Here is an 18,373-nt window from a genome sequence, read left to right on the forward strand (position 1 = left end):
ACCCAACTTGCTCTTGAAAACCTCCAAGGATGCAGACTCACCAGCTTCTCTGGACAGCCTGTTCCCATGCTTGTTTGGCTGCTGGAGGAAGAACATTCTCTTTACACCTAGTCTGAACCTCTCTTGTTTGTATGTATGGTGTAGTCTTCCTACCATGTGTCACTATGAAGTCTGACTTTGCCATCTTGATGGCTTCCCCATAGGTACTGGGGGCTCCTGTTTGGTCCCCCAGAGTCTGCTTTCATCACGCTGAGCAAGCCCTGCATCCCCAGCCTCTCCCCAGGGATCCAGCCCCTGACCATCTGACCCTGCTGAACTTGCTGATGTACACAGCAGTATTCCCTGACCTGGCAAATCCAGACTAACCTCATGCCCTTGTGTAGTTTTTGTGCACCTGTCTAGTGATTTTTCTTGCCAAAGGACTGCTCAGATACTCTGTGTTTTCTTGAGTGTGTATGTCTGCAGAGTAGGGCTTGGAAGCAAATTGTTAGTTAAAGCAAATCTACTGAGGTTATTTTAATTTAAAACCACAACATTTGTACCTCCTACTGCAGTCTCGAAAATAACCTTAAAAGGTACCCCCATGGTAGCTCTCAGTCGGCTTTCTCCCTCCAGCCCTTCTCCAGCAACAGAGGGTGACTGAGAGATGGGGAAGTGACATCTAAATTCTTGTTTGTTCTTATGCTCTTCCCAAGGCATCCCAAACACCACTGGTCAACACAGGATTTGAGGTGAATGGTCTTTGGTTTGATTCATGCTGATGCTCTTTTCATGTTGTGTTATCAGCAATCATTAATTTTTTTACTTATATCACATTCTGGATATTTCTCACTAAAGCAGTACTAGACTGTTGTATTTTATGTCGTTACATCTTCAGTGTAATTCATAGTGAACATGTACATTTATTTCCTTAAAGGAAAATTCATATCACAATCACTTTTTTTTTTATCAAGACACAACATCAACAATAACATGGATTTATTCTGGAGTCTTCAAATGTCTCACTCATGAATGGAGCCCCATTTTAAAGAATCACAGAATTACAAAAATGAAGTAATTTAGTCTGGAAAGGATCTCAGAGAGAATATGGTCCAACTCCCTGCTCAAAGCAGGACTAATGTTGATGTTAGATCAGGTTGCCCAACATAACATAAAGTTTTGATCTTAAAAGCTTGTGTAATGTTTCAAAAAATCTTCCTTTGAGGAAAAAAAATGTAATTCTTGTAATTTTTTTGTTGGGAACCTACATAGCTTAACTGAATTCAGTCATGGGAACGCAGGAGGCAGAACTCCTCGGTTACCAAGCCCTTGTGGACTTCTTCCAGATTTATACCAGCCTTGCAAATAACAGCATTATTCATATGTTTTGGTTTGCAGTTGGAGAAAAATTCAACTCCATGAATTCTAACTATCGCTCACATCTGAGGCATCTCTTAATCAGATCCACAGTGAAAGAGCCACACACTATTTTTCCTCAGAGAAACCCAAACCAAACAGCGGAGAAAAAAGGGCTGTTGACTTTGTTACTGTACTTTTTTCTCTAGTGGTATTTTAGATGGACATGTTGAACACGTTAAAGGTGTGTTTTCTGAACAGATATGCTTCTCTCATTTGAGGCCAACAAAAGAGAGGGAAGAAGAAATTTTGATAGGCACAGGAAAGGGAGTGAGAGACAGCTACAACAATTACACTGTTTTCCAACATGGAAACCTGTCCTAATCTTTGAAGTGATTTCATCACATTTTAAGTCATAAAATTCTGCCTTTGTTTTATAGATGTCATTTTGCTTCTCCCTACATTTCACAAGAAGAAATTGCTGACACCATTTATTTCCTGGAAGTAGAATTCTACATGTTCCAAGTGTAACTGAAGGCAGAGTTAGGAAAATATTACAATTGAAAAGTGTCTGTTTATTCTTTGGAAGGCAGATACAGGAAAAAATACATTGAATATTTAAAGTTCCCTCAACCTAATATAATGTGGTTTTCTATTACACAAATCCTTCTTCTTTTTAAGAACTACCAGACTGTGTGGTTTTCTAACTAAAAGTATGATGTCTTGTTAAGGGTATTAAGCCTTATTTTAATGGCTTTCAGACATTAATTATTAATTAAATTATTCTGGTCAACAGAAAACAAATAAGTGGCTTATAAAACTTACTCTATTTATAGTCTCTAAGTAAGAGAAAAGCCCTAGTGCCTTCTTTTTTTATTATTTTTTGTCAGTTTTAACTGATTAGAAAGCAGTTAGAGCAGTTCTTTCATTAAAATTTCTAATCTTTTCCAGATTCACTGACTTCTCGTAAGAGTCATTTCTTTCTGAAGCCACAATTATGTTTTGAGAATGGAGGGCAAGGGAAAGTTATATTCTGTGGCTTTTCCAGAGGGAAAAGACCCTGTGCTTTTTTCAGGCAGTTTAGTGTTTTTACACTTTAGCATGAGCCTGGTTCCTGTTTGGTGCTGGCACTCAGGCAGTGGGTAGGTGGGAAGGCACGTGTGAGTCACCAGATCTGCTATGGAGGCAACAACTTCTCTCTTGTGGTACTGCCCAGTTCAGAGCGGGCTCCAAATCAGGGGATGGCAGGGGCTGGAGTCACTCCCATCAGTGCTGAGCCTGTACCAGTCTCTGAAAGTCCAAAATGCTGAGCCAGCTTTGCAGGCACTGAAGTGAAGCTTGGTCCTTAAGTATTTACCTGAAGCTTAGCACTAGTGATCAGTATCAGGAGGATCAAATGATGCAAATGCTCACAGCTAGAAAACATGCTGAAAATAATCCTTGATGTAGCACTTGTGTGCATGAGCTGGTAGGTGTTACTAACCAAACATCCTCTCAGACAATATACGTGCTGAAACAACTCATGCAAGGTCTTAACGCAGGGAATTTTTCTCAAATCTGTTCAAGTTAGGCCTTTGAAAGCTGGCCTGTCCATATGAATGTTATGACAGGAATGTCACCTTTTCTAAGATTTGTGCATCATTTAAAAGTACAGAGGGTCCTCTGCTCTACTGGAGCTCCTCAATATGAAAAGGTTGTGCCTTTCTCAGATGTGACTTGTACATTCATGGCTGGAGCACCCAGGCATGCAGACCAGGCACACCACCACTGACATTCTAAGGGAAATGCCTTCCCCTGCTTCTGAGCAGGGATGTTGAATAAGTATCATTCACTTCATATAGTCAGCTTGGGAATTAGGTGTTTATCATTAAAATAAGCAGAATGTTTAAAAGCATGAAAAGAGTTCATTGTGAATGAGACTGTGCTTGGTATACACAGTGGTTAGCAAAGGTTCATGCAGATGCAGAGCACTGATTCCTTCAGCTCTAGGAATTTTGTTGAAAGTCATCCTCTAGTCCATCTAGAGTAGATGGATCCAGTAGCACACACAAATTGCAATGAACCTGGGACAGTTTCTCTGTTAGCCTGCCAGTGTGAATGCACTGTTTAACTGCTCTTCCACAACCTTGTTTCTGTTTTCTTGTAAGTAATTATAAAGATGTTTGTATGTATGTAAAAACACATACATATAAATATACGTGTCTTAAGAAAATTAACCTATACATTAGAAACACCCACATCCAAAGCAAATACAAATATAAAAACCTAAAAACCCTATATTGATTCTCTCTTTTGTCAGCCCAACATACATAAACTCTGTGAATTCTTGCAGGGTTTCTTTCACTGCTTTTTATCAATGTCTCATAATTTTATGTAATGTTCTAATGTTCAAATGAAATAATAGGCAAATTATTTTTGTCCTATTTCCGTGAAACTGCTGTTACTCACCTTCTGTTGAGAATTAAAGTGTGAAACTCATCTCCTGTTAAGTTCTGTGCACTTTTAGCACTATCAGATGTATTTTTGCTTTAATAGCTATTGTAGCTCATATTTACCACCCAGCTATTTTCTCAATGAAAGTATTTCCTACCTCTCATACCAATGTCAGCTAACATCCAAGCAAACCACTATGGAAATACCAAGATTCACATGACCAGTAACCATAGAGTGTAAACCCAGCTGAGCTCAGGGAGTGTTTTCTTTATTCTTCAGAAGCAAGGATGAAACGTGCCCAAAGGGCTGTTGTGTTTCATCCAAACCACCAAAGTCTGAGGGGGCCAGATAAACTGTTGAAGTTTAGTCCCATTTCTGTATTGTGTATGTCAGAGTGGTTTGAGTTTGTAACACTTGCCCAGCCATGTTTAATGTCTGCAAACCATCAAAGCCATCCTGCAGCCAGGTCTCTGAGGACAAAGCCATGTGCCTGGGCTCACTGGCACTGTGCTTCCTCTACACTGGCAGATCTGGCTGGAGAACCAGCACCTGCCTCGGAGCAGCCAGAGCAGAACTTTCCTCTAAAAACTCAGAAGTGAATCCACTTATGCCTGATCTCTAAATTAGCATGGAAGCAAGTCTTTATTTTGTTTATAAAAACAAGCAATGAAAATTGAATACATATATTCTGTGTAACCTATTACCTATTTTTTTCCAGTAACTGCACTTCTTTTTAATCGGAAATAAGCTAAATCTCAGTCCCATCTATTGATGAGAGCCAGGAACTGTACTTCTTGGGAGCGCTTTTGAAGGTGGTTTGGAAGAAGTATCAACATATGACTCGTGGTCTGGCTGTTGTGATTGTTACAATATGTTGTTTCCATTTTATTTCTATTCTGGCTTAGAAGTGGCGTTAGAAATCTATTAGAGCCAACAGCAGGGCTTCAAGCGTTTGTTGACCTGACTCCAGTCCCCAGCTGTGGGTGGGTTTACTGGTTTGATCCCTAAGAAAGGGCAGTCCCTGAAGTTGTACAGGTCGTGTCCTGGTCACAACGCTTCGAGCAACGTGGAGGAGATCCCGGCTGCCTGCAGGCACTTGGGTTGTTTTGTGCCTGAGAGGTGTCCGTGGGACTTATTTCAGCATCCACTCGGTGACAAGATGCTTCGTACTGTCCGATGTTTCCACGGATTAGCAGCGCCTGGTTCTGCGGGTCCGTGGGCTGAGAGCAGAGCCCGCAGGGCTCCCGCGGAGGGGCACGGCCGGTGCTGTTCGCTTAAAGCAGACACGGAGTGCTGGAGCTGGAAGGACCCATAGGGATCACAGAGCCCAACTCTCACAATCATTGATCGTCAGGGATCATCGACTCTAAGGTGCTGCACCCGGCGCAGCACTGCCCGCCCCAGACGGGGATGCTTCAGGAGGAGCGGCCGCTCCACGGCGCCGGGCCGGGGGTCGAGGGCCGCACGCGCCGGGATTCCCTGCGGGAATGACGTCCCGGCTGCGGCGCGGCGAGTTCTCCATTTATGGACACACCGCCCGCGCGGGGCAGCCCCGGCTCCCGCTCCCATTCCCGTCCCGATGCCGCTCCCGCCCCGCCGTGGCTGGAGCTGCGCGCGCGGAGGGCGGAGCCGCTTCCTGCTCCCTCCCCTCCTCCCGCCCGCCCGTCTGTCCGTCCGCCCGTCCGTCCCGGGGCGCCGGCGTGTCTGGGCAGTGCCGCGGGCAGCGCAGCGCCGAGGGAGCCGCGATGGTGAGCGCGGGGCGCGGCGGGGCCGGGGAGGGGGCGGCGGGTCGTGTCCCCGGCGGGGCCGGGAAGGGGCCACGGTAGCGCCCCGTGCCCCGCTCCCGGCCGGGGAGAGCTTGTGTAGCCGCGCCGGGCAGCGGGGCCGGGCCGGGCACTGGCCCCCGGAGCCGGGTCGGTGCCCTCGGCCGCGTCCCGAGCCCGCCCGTCCCGCCGCTGGGCGCGGGCAGGGCCGGCGCCGCCTGCGAAGCGCGAGCCGGGGTCCCGCCCTCTCCCGCCGCTGGGAGAGAAGGAGGGTTCGGATGTTGGTGTCCCAGAGCAGCAGGAATCCTGCGGGACGGGGTGGTGGAACAACAGGTGACGCCTCTCCGGGTCACCGGGAGCGCCCGGAGGGGTCTGTGCGGGCAGACCCGCCCCGAGCTGCCAGGGCCCCCCGTGCCCGGTACCGCTGGCACCGCGGCCCCTCGGCCCCCGCGGGGACACGCAGGTGTGCAGCAGATGCGGCTCCCGGAATATCCCAGGAATTCCGGCACCGCCGCTGCCGGGGGGACGAGGGGATGGGATATCAGCGAAACACATCAGTGTCAGACTGGGGGAACACTGAGGTTCGGCAGGTAAACCTAGTTTGTCCTTAGTAATTGCCTCCTGATGACTGATGATAGCTTTCCTCCTGAAGTAATCCACGTAACGATTATGCCTACCTGTTATGCAAGAACCTAGAGTAAGTAGTGAAAAATCCTATGTGGCAATAAACCAGGCTAAAATCTGGAACTTGAAAATAAGTAATTTATTTAAGTTCAGAATCCTAAAGATCTAAGAGTTAAGATGCTTGTAAAACTTCTGCAATATTCTCACTAAAGCTTAACTAAAGTTAAATTTTAAAGGCTGACCAACCTAGTCCTTGTGTATTCAGAGCTTCACCTCCAATACCTTTTCAGGGATGTTTCTCTTACTGCCACTGCCTGTGCTTTGTCTTCCTGAGGCAAGTACAGTTGTGCCTGGTTACACCTGTGTGGAGCAGAAGTCTTTGCCTTAAATAAAGCCTTGCAAAAGTTAGGAAGCTGAAATGTCTGTAGAGGTCAGGGATGGTGCTACCACCAGCTCTTACAAACCTGCATTTGGTGAGGAACTATGAGTAAGATAGGTACATGTGTCCCCTGGGACTTGATTGTTTTGCCAGGTGATTCATATTGACTCTTCAGCCATAACTTTTCCTTCTTGGTACTGGCTGGGTCACAGACACCTGTGGCACTTGTGGAGTCTCTGGGAGAGATTGTGACATTGTGTGGACTGCTGACATGTTGGGTGGGGTGGAAGGCCTTGGTGCAGGTGCTTCAGAGATGTCTGCCTGTTACCAGTAATACCCTGAGACCAGCCGGTTAATCTGCTCCATTGATTCCTTTTTAATGAAAGGTTTGAATCAAAGTACAGTTCTTGTCAATGCGTATAATGAGTTGGTAATATAGGCTGTGAGTTTTGCTTTATCAAAATAAGAGAACTAGTTTCTTTAACAAGATACCTTTTTTAGGCAAGTGTTGAGACAGTTACCCTCCAGCTTTTAGTTTGATACTGAAGTCTTCCACTGGGAAATCTCAAGCTAATGTGAACTGCGTTTTTAGATTGTCAATAAGTAATGAATAAAACAAAACTGGAAAAGATCGTTTTTAAAAGCACTGCTTTTTCAAATAATTCTGCCGAAACAATTGTTTGGAAGGTAGTATTTTGTAACTTAGCTGGCAGAAGGATTGCCTGGCAGGATGTACAATGGCTGCTGATGAACATGAATCACACTACTAATATCCTGAAACTTTATACTCATTCTCTGTGCTGTATAAAAAACCCTCACATTATTCCCCTTATTATTGTCTTAACAATTTTGATGTCTGAAAGGGAAAAGAAGCAGAATGTTATGAGTGTTTTGTGTTCTCTAAATTAAGTCTTTTTCTGGCATATCTTCTCTGTAGACCTTAGAGTGACCTTTTCCTGCTCTGATAGGGTGCCCAGTGCAGGGTGCTGAGTTGCCACTGGAATGAATTGCTGTCTGCTTTTCTCAGTCTGGTAGAGCAGAGCATATCAAGGTGTCTGTGGAGTAAATGTGCCTCCTCTGGTCCCTGCCATGGTGCACTGCCCCACTCGGGGCAGCTGGCAGGACTGAGCCTCTGTGCGACTTAGCAATACGTGTGCTGGTTTTTGCTGGTTTATTTTTAATCAGATTAATATCTATATTGAGTGAACTGTGGATTCAGGAGTAGATCAGCAGACATGGGATGAGTGAGCTGTTTCATGGCTGTACGTGGCAATACAGGGTGGGAATGAGCAACAGTGGGGTGAAACTGCATTAATGCTGACATTTCTAAGGAACATCTGGCAACTGTTGAAATTTTCCTCTTGAAATGCATCTATTTTGTTAACTTTGTGTTCCATGCTTAAAATTCAAAACTCCTATCAGCCTCTAACAGCTAAGCTGCAACTTGTAAGACTTCAAAAATTGATATTATGTGTCAAGTAGTCCCACTCCAGTGAAGGGCTCTATCCATAATACTTGGGAAACCTCTTGGCACAGCTGAGCTGAAACTTGCTCAAAGTAAAACATAAGGTCAGCTGAACTTTATGCAACTTCTGCTGCTAATACGTGAGCTTGAACCTTCATCGTGTAATGGGGTAGGTCATGGAGATGCATTGGAGGGTCTGGAATTGGGCAGAGAATCTGTACCATGTCACAGAAATGATCTTGTCACGTTAATGTGACAATGTGATCTTGGACCTTTGATTTGAAATAGCTCTGTAGTCCTCAGGGAAAGATAGTTCCCCTGAGTACTGTCAGCTGGCTTTGACTCTCTTAAGGAGAAAACATAGAATGTCAGTCAGCAAATACAATATTTTCTAAGGCATAAACTGCTGCTATGTCTATGTAAAAAAAAGCAAGCCACAAAACCAACTAAGCACAAAAACAATCCATCAGTGATCAACTTTGCCTGCTTTTGCATAATCTCTGTTATTCTGAAGTTTTGTTCCATTTTGTTGGGCAGAGTGTGCAAGAAAGGTTCCAAGAGAAAGCAGGATCATCAGTATATGGATTAACTCACAAATTGTTGAGCAAGATGGGGCTATCTAATTTACTTACATTAAAAAACCAAAGCGTTTCTCTGTTGCCTTTAACCAGCATTTCAGTGCTAAGCAATTTTCTGTAATGTTGCAGTCATGTGTGCATTTTGTCTGGGCATACTTGGTATCTTCCTGTTTCCACCTCTTCAACAAAGATGGAAAGTTGATTTTTAAAAAGGAACTTTTTTTATAGCAGTTTAGCATAGCTTGACATCAGTAGAGGGCAGATATTTATAGCCCAGTCCAGCTAGATGCTGGGGATGTGTTGATTACATGTAGTGCCTATGAAAGTCTGCAGAAAAGAAAGACTGGATGAGCCTGAGAGACCTTGCTGGCCTTTAGGATTCAGTCCTAAAATAGCTGATGTGTGCTGTGAACTGGGACCTTATACTGTCTTAAGTCTTTTTTGGGGGGGCAAGGAAGTCAGAAGCAAGACAGTGATGCCTCTCTGTCTGAAGGGTGCTTTTCTGTCTGGTGCTGCAGACAGCAGCCTGAGCTCCAACCTTGCTTTCTGCCAAGTGTGGAATACTGGGGAGAGTAACAGCATGTGCTTTGCGTTATGTCGAGAGGTGTGTTCATGGAAAAATCTCCCAGCTCCATGGTGTGTTTCTGTGGCTGATATATAAAATATAATAAAACACAGTAGCATGTTCAGTAGTAAAGGTGGTGATTCATACTTGATGTGTTTTGTTTAGGCTTGGATTGTCTGCATGCTCTTCTTTGTTTCTGTCTAATTTAGACCTCTAAATTTGAGGTCCATGATTTATGGATATATTGTGTATGTTAGAGCACTTTTTCAGAAGACACTCGTGTATGCAGGATGTTCCTCAAATGCAGCTTTTGCAGCTGAAAACTGATAGGTGATTGTGTATGTCTGTACATCTTAAGCATTTTCCTCATAATCTCTTGCCTTCCGGAAATGCTTTTTTCCCACCCTCTGTACTTAACTAGTTGTGAAGGAAATGGGGTGACACTGCTATTAGTTTAACTAAACCATTTGCAGCCACTTTTTTTTATCTTTAAGGGGTTACTTGTGCCTGTCTCACTGCTTTGTTCTTATGCATTGCTGCATATGCAGAATGGGGGACGTTAAAACAAGGGGTTTAGATCCTTTGTGATAGCGAGCACATGGAATGTCAAACTTTTTCTGAGTTCTCAGTAAAATCTTAGCAATGTTCGTATCTTAAGTCGCATATTGCTTTAGAGGAGTCTTATTAGCTCTTCTTGCAGTAATTTAAATTAATTTTGCTTCACAAATACCAGTATATTCTCTTCTCAGTTGAAGGAGTTAGTCTAAAAGTGACACCGATCTAAAAGGTCATGCATTTCTCTATGCAAGTTATATTAAAGAATAAAAGTTTTTCTGTTCTTAATTTCAGGATAAGGACTCTGAAATGCCCGTGTTTGGCTTTGTCTTCTAATGTAGTATGCATGTATATATTACTTATGTATCGCTGGAGAACATGTAAATAAACATCTTCACAGCTACAGAGGAATCCTTCATTTTAGTAAAATCTAACTTAGTTGCTGCATCCGATGAGGATGGGAGCAAAAACACCAGAGGTGATCTTTCCTCCAGGTCTCTTAGCTCTTACCCTTCCTTTGCCAGGGCCCCTGGCTGCTCCTGGGAGTGAACTTTCTGGAGTTCTGAACTTTCTGAACAGTTCTGACACAGGTCGATGTAGCTCTGCTGCTGAGTCCAGTCTGGGGTTCGCCTGCAAGTTGTCCGGCTTTTACTTACCCTTTGGTTCTGGGTGTTGTCACAATAAACGGCTCATAAATGACAAAGTCGTCTGCTTTCCTTTTCAGTTTCCTAAACCACTCTTGTAATGCAATACTTCAGTCTGCTTTTTTAGGAAGCTGCATCCTAGATCTAGGTGTGTGGCTATTGGAAAGCATTAAGAGCTGTGTTAGAAAGGGAGTTTGCACCTAATTGAAAAGGGTTTTGTTTTGGGAGTTAATAGTGCAGGACTGGAAGCAGTAAAGTTGAAGCAGGTTTTGGAACTGGGAGGAGTCTGTGTGTGTGTGGTACAAAAATAAGGATTTGGAAAACAGTTCCTCTGCAAGCACAGAAGTCACCAGGCACAGGCTTTGGTAAAAAAGGGCCAGCTTGCACTGTTGTTAACTCGTTGAATGAAGCCACTTTAGTTATACTCCCACCTTGAATATGAGCAACAAAGGTTTGCCTCGGTATAAAGGGCAAATCATATATAGGTTCTGTCGCCCATATTCTTACCTGTTGAAGGTCACTCACTTCCTCACTACCTGTTGTCTGTCAAGCTTTTCTGGTTGGTGCTGGTCACTAGGACACCACTGGCACTCCTGTTAACTGATGAAAGTGTCTTTTTTTCCTGCTTGTGGGTGAGAAGTATTCCAGGGGTATGGGGTGCCTGCTAACTTTTGAAAATGCTGTAGCCAAAGGACTCTCAGCGATAGTGTGTTGTTTGGCTTTTATTATTTCTACTACACGGGTGTAAAAGTATTTGTAAACATCTGAGGCATGTGGCAGAAAGTAAACAAGACTTTTCTCCCTAAGATCAGAACCGAGAGCTGTCTCACTCTGGGGAGTTGTTCAGACCTTCACCTCAGCTCCTCCTTGGGCTCTTGCGCAGCCTCAGCCTCCTGGGGGAGCCTGGGTGTGAGCAGCTGTTTCACTCAGACCTTCCTGGCTCAGTTCAGCCTTTCCCATCTCCTGCTCCCTTCCCTCACGTTCTTGAGATGCCAATTACTGTCCTGCCCAGGAAGTCCGGCTGTCGCTCCTCTCCTGACTCATCCTCATTTTCTAGCTTTCCTGTCCTCCACCTACTGCTTTCCTCCCTCGCCTCTTGAAAAGTGTGAACCCCCTGAGGAGACCAGGTGTGTAGTCAAGCCCTGGCAGTGCATGGGATCCCTTCTCTCTGCTTAAGTCATTGCTGTGGTAGGAAAAGGTGTCTTTAGCCTAAAGCTTTCCCACACACTGAACCTGACAGGTGTTTTCTGCCTAATCTATTAAATATGCTTCATATAATGTGTAAATGGCTTTGGGGTTTGGTGGCATCATGTGCAGCAGCAGGTGCATCTAACCCCACGATTATTTGATGTAGGTAGCCTATGAAGAGGGGTATGGTCAAGGCTCTTTTTCCAAGGACATAGTGGCATTTAACTGATATTAAAATAACTTGTGAATTGGATTCATAAACTGTAAAGTTTATCTCTCAAAAAACATTCTGGATTGAAATTTTTCTAATTGAAACTGAAAATGCTTTTTTGAATAAAGCTGATGTAAGAGCTGACAAGGAAAGCAGTGCTGGGAATTGGATAATGAGTCAGAGTTATCAGAAGTGCTGCTTATTGGGAAGCCTGCTTACAAGGTGCTTGTAAGTGTGAAGAATTATCTACTAAGGCTACTTGCTAAATTCAACAACTGAATGTGAACTTGAAAGTTAAAGCCAGACATTAGCAGGTCTTGAGCTTTACCATCAACACTGTTCTGGAAGTGTCAAAAGGACTACAGAGTAGGTCTGGCCTCTGTCCTGTGATCTGGGTGATTTTTCATCTGCCAGAAATGTCTGGTGAAAGCCACTTCTGGCTGTCAGGGGAACAGTACAATGGCCTTGGGGTGGAGTGATGAGAGATGTCTTTCTTTAGCCTCCTTCATCAAAAAAGGGGACGTAAATGGTTTATGCAAAGGCATGTGCTTCTAGAAGCTATTTTCATGCTTTATTCAGCAATCTGAAGCCTAAATGAGAGGGTTTTGTTGGCATCCTTCAAACAGGACTGGCAGTCTCATAGTGACTCGCTGCACTTGTCCTTGTACAGGAAATGTGGGGCTTTTTTTCCTTGCCAGCTCAGAACCACTCACTGAATCACTGTCATCAGCTGAGCCTGAGTTCGTAACCACTTCTTGGTCAGCCTCGTCTAATTTAAGTGTTGAAGTCATACTCAAGACTGAACAGTGCAGCCTGATACACTTAATAAAACAAAGGAAATGTTTTCAACACACAGAAAGATTTAAAGTCTTTCTTGCTCGTGTCTTATGAAATATGCTGTCTGATGTTTGATCTTGCACCTAGGACAGTCTTCTGCTTTCAGTCTGACATTCCACAGTATTTGTGAGGCTTTAAATTCTAGGCAGCTTACCAGTGCTGTTATCTTTTCCAGTGATTGATGTCTTTTCCTGTGCTTTGAGTTGGATGTTGCTAATAGCAGAAACACAAAAAGATGGAAGCTGGGACCTCTTGTCAGTAATGTATTTGCAGTGCCAAGCGGTAGTCAAGAGCTTGTCTCATCTTGTTTTGTTTTGTTTTTTTTACTGCCTTGAAGGATACAAGTCTGCACAAATGCCTAAGAGCTTCCAAATTTGCTTTTGCAATAACTTTTAACCCTGTGTTATTCCCAACTTCATAGAGAAGTGCACGGATACAAAGTGTATTGGAATTCCTTTTAAGAAATGCTGCCAACATGTTTGGAGTCCTTGAGGTTGTGACCATTGTACACTCTGAGGACTCATTTGGTATAAAAGTGCTCCTGCTCTGGGGAGTTAGTAGGAAGATTCTGAGTACAAAAGCTTACCTCGGTGTTTTAAACATCTTAGCTGTTGTGGTTCTTCTGGCACATACCAGCATATACACCTCCTGATGACCTGGGGTTTGGACTATCCTATGGCAGATGTTTTGGGATAGGGGCTGGAAAATACTTCACTTGCTAGGTGGAGCAGTGCTCTTAAGACATATTGAAGGAGTACTTCTGCTAAACCTAATCTTAAAGGCCATTTCTGGGGACTCAAAAGCAAATGCATGCTTTTGAGTATTTGTTTTTTTCTTTCAGTGTTTGAGAAATATCTGATTTGTCTGTTGATCAGTCACAAAAGTATTTGTTTTCCTGTATTGGTTCCCAACTGTATTCAGTACCTATCTAAAGAAAGGGAAATGTACAAAAGTATTTATAATAGTAATGGAAAAGTCATCCTTATTCTAAAGATATACTTAAATTAAATGGGGAATTTAAAATTTGTTGAGATTCATTCCAGAAAGTATATAAAGCTACAAAACCACCCACCCATTCATGCTTTCAGAGCACAGAGGTACTCGCTGTCTGCATAGCCTGACTTAGTAACAAATGCTACAGTATTTCCTTGTAAGGCCTATGAAACATGAATTTTGTGTAATTATTTCTGCTATCTAAATATAGATCATGTTTTTGAAGGAATTAGTGATAGGATGCAATCATCTAGGAAAACAAATTAGTCATAGGAATCCATTGTTATATTAGACCTTTGTATCACAGTCTATGTCTTTTTGTTGATTCCTGATAGTACAGTTTTTATGAAAGCAAGTTAGAATGACACACTACTCCTGTCAGGAAACTTCTGATATCTTTCCTACCACAGTTTGAATTAAAAATTTGGGTACTATGAAAACTGATGTGTTCCAAAGCATGATTCTGTTACATACAGCTTCTATACCACATGTACTATCCTGCTGCTGCATGAAACCAGATTAGTTCCTGAATTGCCTCAATCAAGGAAAACAAATATTTTACTTCACCAATTAAAACATAGTAGTTCCTCTAAGAACAGAATTACTTCAGCTAGTTCTCTAGTTTTCTGAAGTTTTTCTCCCCTTAAAAACTGTGCCTTATGCATAGTCACGTTTCCACAACTTGATGCTGTGTTGTTGGTACTCTCCAAAGCCTTTTTCAGTGCTTCCCCTCAAATTGAAGTATACACTGGCCACTGCTATATTGGTTAGTAATTGCTGGATTCAGCAAACCAAAGATTCCTATGTAAAACATTTTGGTTTTGCAGTGGAAAAGCAAAAATAGCTTCTCAGAGTTGGGCAATTTGGATGTTTCCAGTTTTTGAGGGGATCCTGGCTCGTTTTTGTGTAACCTGCAAGACTTGAGTAGTCTGGAGTAAGGTGCCTTTTTGGAATTCACTGGCCCTGGTGGAGGGGGAATAAACCTATTTATTGGAGGGGAGCAGCATAAACCTATGGGAAATCTGTGGCAAAAGAGCTCAAAATGCATAAATCCATCCTGAGCTGTACCCAAGCTGTCAGCCATTCCTTGCTCTGCGGTGACTGCCCTGCAAAGCTCCTCCTCCTGCTTTTTCCTCGGACAGCTGGGAGTTCCTGTTGGAGTTGTCTGGAGCCCACATTTGCACCAGGAAGGGGTGGCACTGGCACAGAGAGCTTGTGTTTGCCTTCCAGCTGAGTGATGGGACTCAGCAGGTCCCTTGGGGTGTGTGTTCCACGTTCAGTACTTACCAATGGCTGAGGGCAAAGTCCCTGCAGGAACAGCATTCCAGAGCCCTGGAAGGATCCAAAGCCCATGCTGTTGGGGATCCTAGGTGGTTACAGGAATAGATTGCCAGCAGGTAGACTTTGCCCTTAAACTTGTGCTGACTTCTACAGACTATTCTATTTGTTTTCCCCATGCTTGACGTGGGGAAAAAAGTCAGATGTTTTGTAACATATGGAGATCCTGTTATGACACTGTGTGTGTCTGTGGAGGTCCAATTTGAGGTTTGGCCTCAAATGGTCAAAAACTTGAGCTCCATTTAAAGCAGAGTTGGGAGTGGGGAGAATGACTTCATTGTAGGAGAGGCCACTGCTTTTGCTGTTTTGCTGTACTTTACTTGTTTATTGTCTCAGCATTGAGTTGCAACTACAGAATTCCAGGCAGGACCCATTTTCAGATGAGAAAGAAGACAGGAATAGGTCTTGAGGAGAGCAAGTCAGATCAGAAGTGTACCTGCACTTCAAAGAGGACTTGACAGTGCCCAAGTATGTGAAACTCGAGATAATGTTGAGTACCTGTTTCTGGCAACTAAAGCAGTTACTCAAAGCAACTTAAATATCTGCCTGTAACTGTCACTCATCTCACAGCACTGTGTAGTGTATATCTGCATGGCAAAAAAGGACTAGATCCAATGTACTGAAGAAAATAAGAATTTGCCCAGTTTGATACTGGCTTTAAATAACAAACCAGCATACATAATATGTGGTTAACAAAACCTATATTTTAATACAACTGAAGTGGGTTCTGTTGCGGTTTAAAAAAGTGTATACAATAATGGAGAGTAATCTGTTCTAGCTTGAAGCTGCCTTCAAACACCCAGTTCTTTACAGAACTCACTACAGTCTCCACTGACCTTGACCTCAGTCTCAGGAGTATGTAATGAAACATGTGAGCCTCTTGTGGTCTACAAAGTGGTTGAACTTCACTAGCACACAGAGAATGAATTAATTATTTCACGTAGATAGTATTATTGCTAACTGACAGTTTTAACACTGACAGGAGTACTTAGTTTGCCAGTTCTTAGTGTCAGTGACCCAGCTGACTGCTCCAGAAGTCTTAATGCCGTTCCCATGAGTACTATTTGCTAAAGCTTGTCTAGTGGTAAATAGGAATTCTGCTTCCAGGGCCCTTAATGCCTGAAATACCAGCACACCCAGTCCACAGAGACCTGATCTCAATATACAGAATAAGTTCATGACCAGCAGTGGTTTCTTCCTGTCATTTACTTTGTTTTTATTATTGGTTCGTTCTAGGAACACTTGAAAGGAAACAGAAAAGCCGGGGCTACTTATTCCCATATTTGGTGTTGTTCTAGACAAAATGAACATCCCTCACTAAAGGAGAGGGCCAAAACACTGTTTCTGGACAATGGAACCCACCTCCAACCATGGCTTAAGCTTGGCAGTCACATTGGGCCCTTTTTCTTTGCAGCTGTGCACAGTGCAGTTTTGCACATGGAATTAGAGTGATGTTGGCACCAAGTTCAGTGGCACCAAGGGGGTGCATTCAGATAAACAGGCCTGAACGTTCATAATACTAAAAGCTTGTATTTACATAGTTACAAGTCCTTGTTCTCTGGTAGAGCTTCCATTGGTGCTGACATTAATATTGGTGTATTTTAAATTATAAAAAGAGTTGGAATTAGGGGAGGCTATGAAGTAGATTGAGTGAAATGAACGCTTGGTCTTTAACTGTTCATAGTGGAAAAGGAAGGAATATTTAAAACATTAACTCAGCTACACCTCCTAACTCGCTCCATGTTTTTTTTCCTGAGACCTCTACTTGTAAGGGCTTGTGTCTTCTGTATTCCAGTGCAGATTTGGGGGTGAGAAGGGAACCCCAAGCCCTAAATCTGCTTTGTTAAATGGTGACTAATTAAGCCAATATATACAGTTATAAATACTGTGTATTTCAGAAAAGCATTGCAGTCACTAGGAATGTAGTCCCTCCTTCCTGCTGGGATAGCTGCCCTGCCTGCTCCCGTGCACCTCACCAGTAAAAAGACAAACTACTGACCGCAGATTTTGATCTTTAGTTTAGAAGTCCTGAGCTTGACCTTTTCTTTTAAAGTACTGCAGTGTGTACTTAGACTAAATAAGTGCAGCTGCATGTGTCAGACTGCCTAAAATTAAGCTATTATGGATACAGTCTTGACAGAACTAAAAACTTCCAGTTCTGGATAAGAAAGGAATGTTTGAAATCCACCCAGAAGAGCAGAATACAATGCACAATTTTAAATCCCTGTTTCAGTGCCATAGGATAAGTTTGTAGACTTTAATAACTTCCCCCCCCCCCCCCCCAGTCCTGAGTGTTTCTTTTGGGAAGAGGAATTTGAGAACTGTTTATTCTGGAAATAGTCTTAATGGTGTGAAAGATGACAAGTGCTGAAGTAAGGATGTTTGGGCTGCACTGACAGGACAGCCTGTACCCTTAATGTATAGGCAGGTACTCCAGAAACCTTGTGCCGTCACTGAGGGTGTTCTGAAGGTGGTAGTTTGAATGTAATGGGGAAGCATGTTGTTACCACAATTAATGAATTAGTCATGAACAGCTCTTTAGTGTGACACACTTCGAGAGTGTTCACCTACTGAAATCAGGTTTTCTTTTGTTCAGATAATTTCCTAATGATACATCAGGCTGAGACGTTTTTGCACCTCAGGCCATTAGAGAACTATTTCACTTGGCTTGTCCCATACGTGGGTCTGTTGTGAGACCAGAATACGTTGGAAATGGAGCACTCAGAGTCTCACCCTGCCACTGTACAGGGGTTTTCTTTGTGCCCAGTGTGGCTGCACCTCAGCCTGGGACTGGGAGGGACAAAGCAAAGGGAACTGTTGGATTGTAACCCACCTATTGTGGTTTCTACTGGGTCTCTGATACTCAGGAATGGGTAAATATCTCATAGCTTTGTGTGGGGGGAAAGAGACTTCCACCAAAAATGCGAGTAGTAACTTCCTACAGTTTTAGAAGCACTAAAGACTCTGGGGATTTCTTCCTGATCAGCACTCCAGAACACAGAGGTGGAGAGTCAGTGACTGTGATGTTGAGTACCTGTTGTGAGGCAGCTGTGGCCATGAATCAATCCTACAACTGTAGCAGACATGATACTGGAAGAATATCCATTTTTATTTCAAAATGATTTTACCTGGTGACTACAGTCAGATCTCCAAGTTAGAAGTCAGGATTGTTGTAGTGTTGGTTTTTTTTTGGTTGGTTGTTTTTTGGGTCTTGTCCCCTCCTGCCCCCCCCCCAGGGCTTTACAAGTATTTTGTCATTCTGCTCTCTACAGGTGTGGAGTTGTAGGTTAACTATAAAATACTAATCCTATTGCTGTTTGCTCATTGAGAGTGCAGGTGTACAAACAGGAAAAGAAAAAACAAAGGGGAAGTTAATATCATCTGATTGCCAAAACAAAGAAGCACCAATTTAGTAGCAAAAATTATGTACAAGCTGGTAACAGGATACAGTGAACAATGAAGCTG

At 43.3% G+C, this 18,373-nt stretch overlaps 1 protein-coding gene across 1 annotated transcript in view; it reads left to right on the top strand.

Annotated features, from left to right (window-relative positions):
- The first annotated feature begins 5,434 nt into the window (after nt 1–5,434).
- MYO1E (myosin IE) overlaps nt 5,435–18,373 on the top strand; it is a 77,885-nt gene continuing 64,946 nt past the window's right edge. Inside the window, exon 1 of the mRNA XM_071568044.1 lies at nt 5,435–5,516. Within this exon, the coding sequence (XP_071424145.1) occupies nt 5,514–5,516 (3 nt within the window). The 5' untranslated portion in view covers nt 5,435–5,513. The remainder of the gene's footprint in view (nt 5,517–18,373) is intronic.

This window comes from Pithys albifrons, chromosome 13 (assembly GCF_047495875.1).
Source record: "Pithys albifrons albifrons isolate INPA30051 chromosome 13, PitAlb_v1, whole genome shotgun sequence".
NCBI lineage: Eukaryota > Metazoa > Chordata > Aves > Passeriformes > Thamnophilidae > Pithys > Pithys albifrons.